The 6,547-nt window shown below is 55.1% G+C and overlaps 1 protein-coding gene across 1 annotated transcript; it reads right to left on the bottom strand.

Moving 5' to 3' along the window:
• Nucleotides 1–358: 358 nt before the first annotated feature.
• On the bottom strand, nucleotides 359–4,373 carry b4galnt1b (beta-1,4-N-acetyl-galactosaminyl transferase 1b; the record flags this gene model as incomplete). Its single annotated transcript, XM_080001502.1, has 10 exons — nucleotides 359–576; nucleotides 1,200–1,437; nucleotides 1,583–1,723; nucleotides 1,813–2,000; nucleotides 2,134–2,226; nucleotides 2,334–2,514; nucleotides 2,612–2,649; nucleotides 3,150–3,256; nucleotides 3,868–4,044; nucleotides 4,159–4,373. 10 exons carry the CDS (start codon nucleotides 4,371–4,373, stop codon nucleotides 359–361), a joined length of 1,596 nt encoding a protein of 531 aa, XP_079857628.1.
• Nucleotides 4,374–6,547: the final 2,174 nt, after the last annotated feature.

Below are 6,547 nucleotides of genomic sequence, written 5' to 3'. Positions count from 1 at the left end.
AAATCGAGAGAGTTTTGATTTGGCACTCACAGTTCCCGTTGTGGACCTCCACGTAACCAAGGCGCCGCCGTGCGCCCCCGTCCGCCTTGTCGCCCGGCGGCGCGCCGCCGCCCCATTTTCGCGCTTCCGCCGATGCGACACTTCCACATCCGGCCTCCGCCTGGAGGCGCCCTCACGGGGGGACGGCGGCTTTTTGGGAGGCGGCGTCCCCCCCACGTCTGCGGCGGACGCGGTGGAAGCGGGTGCGCTGATGGCCGCGGGGGGGGGGGCACGTGCGGGAACTTCTCTAGCAACTTGGGACGGTGCAGAGGTGAGGCGGAAAGAGGAGGAGGAGGAGGAGGGGAGGGAGGGGGAGGAGCTAATTATGCGTATAACACTGAAAGCGGTTCTTGAAGAAGAGCAGGCCGTTGTTGGTTTGCCTGGCGTCGGAGGAGGCCGGCGGGTAGCGGAACTTGCTGTAGGTCTTGTCGCTCTCCGACGGACCCACCCAGGGGAGCCGGATCTTGGTGGCGTGGTTGACGATGACGTCGCCGCAGGAGCCCACGTGCAGGGAGCCCAGCCCGTCGATGAAGAACTCTGCGCAACACACATGAGGGGCGAGTAAGTTGTGTTTTCTGCTGTTTTCCACCACTCGTGAAGTTTGCGAGGCACTTCGTGGCAGCGTTTGAAAAGCAGCTCGTGAACATCGCGTTACTTACTTATTACATCTTAACGAATTGATGGAGTTTAGCAATTTAAAACTGGTATAACCAGTGGCACTGTATTGGCAGGTGGAGACGATTCTAAGGGCCCTTTTGCGCACTTTTTCTTTCAACTATTCGAACGCACAAGCTGCACGCTCCGGCTTTAACGGCCCCCGCCCCGCCAGCATGTGAATAAGGGCACATATTTCCTCCGCTGCACGTATCCCCCCCCCCCCCCGGTTCCAGAGAAAACATAAAAACAGTGTGTTTTTATTTTAGACGTATTCATCTCATTTTAATTGAACCAAACAAAAAAAAAAAAAGCCCCGCGCGTCCCGTGCCGTGTCGCGTCACGAACGTCAGCCCCGACCCCCAAACCCAACCCCCAACCCCGCCCCGCTGTGATGTCTTTTCACGGAGGCCCAAAACCCCCGGCGGCGGCCCCCGGCGGCGGCCCCCGGCGGCGGCCCCCGGGTACGACACCGTGTCATTGAGGCCGCGCGGCGCCGCTCTCACCCAGGTGCGCGACCCTGGCCAGGCGCGGGTCGAAGCCGACCTGCTGGACCTTGTCGGTGCGGGCCAGGAAGAAGTTGATGACGCCGTCGGCGATGACGCAGTTGGGGAAGCCTTGGATGATGTGGTGGTAGCCCCTCCTCATGTGCAAACAGTCGCCGTCCTCCTCGCCGGGCTCGATGGAGATGGTCTGCCTGTAGGTGGCGGTGTAGCCCGTGGCCTCCCGCACCGCGCCCCCCACCTGGACCGCAGGAACAGAAAACATGCGGAGGAAACCCGTTAGGCATAGCTGTGCGACTCACTGATTAAATGAAAACAGAGACAAAAAACAAACAAAAAAAACCCAACAACCACAACGACACTTTTACGGCGGTGCTGTCCCTGACCAGATCAAGCGTAGTTCTTTCCAAAACATCCACCAGCTTCTCCAGCTTGGTGTTGGAGGTGAAGATGAAGTCGTCGTCCACCCACAGCAGGTACTTGGTGGTCACCTGGGAAACGGCCAGGTTCCGTCCCGCAAACCATCCCTAGCGCACAGGAGATCACAGGACACCGTCACCCCACCGCCGTCGCCCCACCTGCCGTTAACGGTTGCAAAGCTTCGCCGGCGCCGTACCTTTCCGAAAGGCATGATGTAATGTTCAATGTGGGGACCGGAGACGGTTTTGGGGTTTTCGCTGTCGTCGGCTATTACGATAGTTACGGTGGGGTAGTAGCGCCTCACGCTGTCGATCAGGTCTCGCAGCTTGTCGTAACGCAGGAACGTTTTGGTCGCTATGGTAACGAGGGCGCTGACATTGTACTCTGCAAGGCAAGCGGGTCAGAGGTCGCAGAACAGTGAGCCCTCGACGTGGACGCGAGAGGTGTATCGCTCCCCGCGCGATACACCTCGGGGGGTTGTTGTTGGCGGGGGGTTGTTGTTTGTGTGCCATCCTACCTCCTTTGGGTCCCGCATTGTAGAGTTTTGGGGTCACGCCGTGACGGATCTTGATAACGAAGGCGGCTTGGTGTCCGTCCGTTTCGAGTTGCACTGCGGGGCATAGTCACAAAGAGAGAAAAAAAACAACAACAGAAAAAACAATGGGTTTTCAGGCCCCGGGCGGGAAAGGCGAGCCACGACCGCCGGCCGAGCCTCACCTGTGTCCGCCGTGCTGGGGTGGAACAGAGTGTTGGTGTAGGTGACGAACTGCAGCTGGCGGTTGAGGTTGGGTAGGAGGGCGCTGGACAGGGTCAGGCGCATCTCGCCGTCGCCTCTGACCTTGACCCTCTCCACCTCCGCTGCCACGTTCAGGGTTCCCAGCGTGGCGCTGATGTTGACCTGCGGGGGGAGGGGGAGGGGGGTCCGTTCACGTGAAACGTCTCGTACGAGCGACGCGGGATCATATTGGACGGAACGGAGTGTGTCGTGAACTTGCCGAGTAATTTTCCCTGGGGACGTCCCGCAGGGCCAACCCTGCAAAGGCAGCACAGCAAACATTCGTCATCCGCTTGGAAAGTCTTTAAAAGTACCAAAAAGAGAAGTCTCCCAACCAGCTCGATGTACTCCTGACTGGGTTTGGCTCTCCTGCCCTTGTCCAGCCACATAACGGACATTTATTCACATATTTGTACATCTGCTGAATGACTACAGTGATCCACCCCTGATACACAAAGGGTCCTGGTACCTTCCAATGAAAAGTAAAGTCACATCGAAACAAACTGCTGCCGAACGCAGCCGCGCAGACCGTTACCCGCCGCACTCAACGAGAAGCCATCGGCGTTCGAGGAGCAGGAATATAAGGAGGTTCACCGTACGGTCCTGGGTTCGGGCCACACACAGGTTGGACAATGCCACCAGGCCTTGGCGGGCGAGGGCAGCCTTAAGCTTTCCCGGGTTTTTTTTTAAAATCAATTACGAACCAATCGAAAGGCAAACGCGATGGCATCTGTGTCGTCTGCTTTCCGGAGACCTACCTGGAATGAGGACGGTTTTCAGAGGCCGCACCTCCACCCCCTGTGTTGGATATTGGAGGGGGTTGTTGGCCTCTGCGATTATAAGCATGTCTGCAGGAGTCTGGGTCCTAAATGGCAAATGTTGACAACAAAAAAAAATCAGTTTTGGTAGGTTCAGTTCGTCAAAGTGACTTGGCAGTTGTCTAGACTGAGAAATTCTCTAGGATAACAGCAGGTTTTGGCATAATTACTTTGGGCGATCAAACACAGATTAATGCGTGGTGTGGGGGTGGTGTGGTTTAAGCATCCACACCTGTCTTGGGGCTAGGTAATTGGGCCCGGGATCAGAGGTGTCTGAACGCCTGTTGCTCGTCAGAGCAATCAACGAACAGCAGGTAAACCCCCCCCCACACACACACACACCTCACACACACACACACACACACACACACACACACACACAGCAGAGCCCCTGTCGTGACATGTTTCCATCTGCTCCCGGCTTGTTCCGTCTTGCCCGCTCTCTATAATAAGCTGGTGTGTCTGCAACATCTCTGCCTGTGTCTCTGTGTCGCCGGGCCCTGAAAAGGCAACTTGGGGGGGGGCCCTGTGTGGCAGGCGGAGCCTAGACAGCACAAATACTTTGAATAAAACGATGTTAAATCACGATCGGATTCAACAGATGGTCTTTTATTCACCCTAAAGAGTGAACGTGTTATTGTTTCGCGCTAGTTCTGACCTCATCTGGAAGCCCTGGTACTCCTCGGCCCTCCTCTTCTTCATCTCCTCCAGCTCGGAAGCCTCGAAGGCAGTGTGCAGGGAGTGGGCCGACACCCGTGGGAATAAGAGCTGGGCGAAGGGCAGGTTGACGGCCGCACTCTTGCCCTCACACACGCACCCATTACGGGCTAACAGACTGGAGGAAGGACAGCAGCCACAAACAGGAGAGGAAATCAGTCATCATTCACTTGCTTGTTCCGGGTTAACGCTCAATAATACTCATTTGAAAGAGACCCTTTGCAACGCCCACCCTGCGACGCTATCCCGCACGCGGTAGGGGATATTTCCCAATCTGCGGTCCGGTTCCGGGAGCAGCGCCTCCAGGTGTCTCTCCGCTAGGGACCCCGGCTGCCGCGACACATCCACGGTGGTGTAGCCCCGGGCGGGCCAGGAATGGAGCAGAGCCAAGACCAGAACCGCTGACACCAAGACGGCTAGCAACACCGTCTTCCTCAGGGAGCGCATCCTCAAGCCTGCCACAAGAGAACAGGGTCAGCGGGAAGCAAGGTCCTCGTCGTTGTAGCAGGCTGCACGGCGTTCATTCAATGAACCCTTATGGCCATCGACCAAGGTGCGTGCAAGGCTCAAACGTTTGTTGAAAAACTGTACAAAATATACCCGACTGCCTCTATCCGGTTTGTGAGAGGGCGTCCTCTGTGGGCACCTGCGTCTTCATGAACGGTCTAGTTAATAAACAGGTATGAGGGAGCACATTTCCATCTGAAAGAGGCAGAAGAAGAAAAGGGAGGTGAACAAAGACACAGCGAGCCCTCCAGATGTAACGCGATCAGCATCGCTAAGCAATTCAATCGGAGTGTATTGTTAAATGCATCCAAACAAGACGGGACAAAGGGTCAAAGTCCTATTAGAAATGCCTTATAGGGTGGTCTCCAAGCAACCAAAGGAAAGGCTTTTGGGGGTTGGAAAAAACTAACACGTGTGTTGAGCATTGTACATTATAATAAATCAATAGGGAAAAGGCCGTAAGGTCGGCACGGACCACTGAGCACTTACTACTGTACGTGTCCCTCAAAGGAAACGGGTTCTGCGAGCGCTTCACTTCACCAGCTGCTCTGCCCCATTCATGGTCAGATCTACGATCAGCCGGTCCCAGACCTTATCAAGTAAATCTTGTTTAAAATCACTATCACCAAGTAAAACAGGAACAAAGAAAACAAGTCTCCCATCATTTCATCGCTATCGTCAATCTACTTTCCTGTCATTGAATTGATGTAAAAAAAAAATGTGGCACATATTTATCGGATCTATGCATTATTTATTATTTATTTATTATTTAGACCCCCACTGAGAGGTAAAGCCCCGCCCAAGTCCCTTCCGAATGGCACAGTAACATAGGGTGGTCGGACTATGGTTAGACGACCCCCCCATCCTACAAGCTCGACGAAAACGTGTATGAGGAGGAGGCCACATGAGCCTCCTTGTGTTGGGACTCTCTCGTCTCCTCGTCGAATGATCACGGTATATGATGTTGTGTTGGCCCCCTTCACTCCCTCTCAATCAGCCCCATTCAAAATTCTTACAGCATCGATGTTGTGTTTTTGCAGATAATGTTTTTTGTTGAATATTTTTATATTGCTAATTTACTAGTAGGACAAAGACAAACAGCCGCCAATGAGTCGTGCATCACATCTGGCATATGTGATACATTCTATCAGGGCTCCGCGGTTAAGGCCTGTTTCCACCAGCGGTATGCAGAGAAATAACATGCCCGTGCCTCCCCCGTCGAGGATCCGCAACAGCCGGTGTTTCCTTCCTACGTCCGAGAGAATGAAACCGTAACAAACCATACGGACGATCGTAAAAACCATATTCGCGCATATGTGCATTAATTAGCCTCAAGGCGCGCTCTCCGGGGGGCGGAGGGGGGGGGGGCATCGAACGTTCTTCAAAACGTTGGAAATAGCTGCAAAACAATGTCATCAACACACAACGTCCAGGACGCGCAGGACAAGGAGGACAAGGAGAACAAGGAGGACAAGGAGGACAAGGAGGACAAGGAGGACAAGGAGGGCTGTCGCAAGCAAGACGGGAAAATGTCAAGACAACACGGGAGACAAACGGACGATGCGCCATCGCGCGTCTCACCTGCCACGCTCGCCGCGGACGCGCGTCGGAAATGGCTTCATTCAAACGGGACCGCGTCGCCGACGGGTTGTTATGGGACTCGTTCCGGCGGTCGGAGCGTCCGTCCGAGCATCACGGAGCCTCACGGAGCATCACGGAGCCTCACGGAGCATCACGGAGCCTCACGGAGCCTCACGGAGCCTCACGGAGCCTCACGGAGCATCACGGAGCCTCACGGAGCATCACGGAGCATCACGGAGCTGCCCCCATCTTCAGCACCACACGCACGCGCTGCCGTGCCACCCACCCACCGAACTGCTATCCCATAATATTATTGCGTTTCCAACGCCAACACTAACGCGCATTCTGACAGACAGACAGACAGACAGGCAGGCAGAAAGACAGGCAGACAGACAGACAGGCAGACAGACAGACAGACAGACAGACAGACAGACAGACAGACAGACAGACAGACAGACAGACAGACAGACAGACAGACAGACAGGCTGACAGACTGACAGACAGACAGGCAGACAGACAGACAGGCAGACAGA

Source organism: Zeus faber (assembly GCF_960531495.2).
Source record: "Zeus faber genome assembly, chromosome: 5".
Lineage (NCBI taxonomy): Eukaryota > Metazoa > Chordata > Actinopteri > Zeiformes > Zeidae > Zeus > Zeus faber.
Note: the sequence above shows the minus strand (reverse complement) of the source record. Positions and strands in the feature narration are given on the sequence as shown.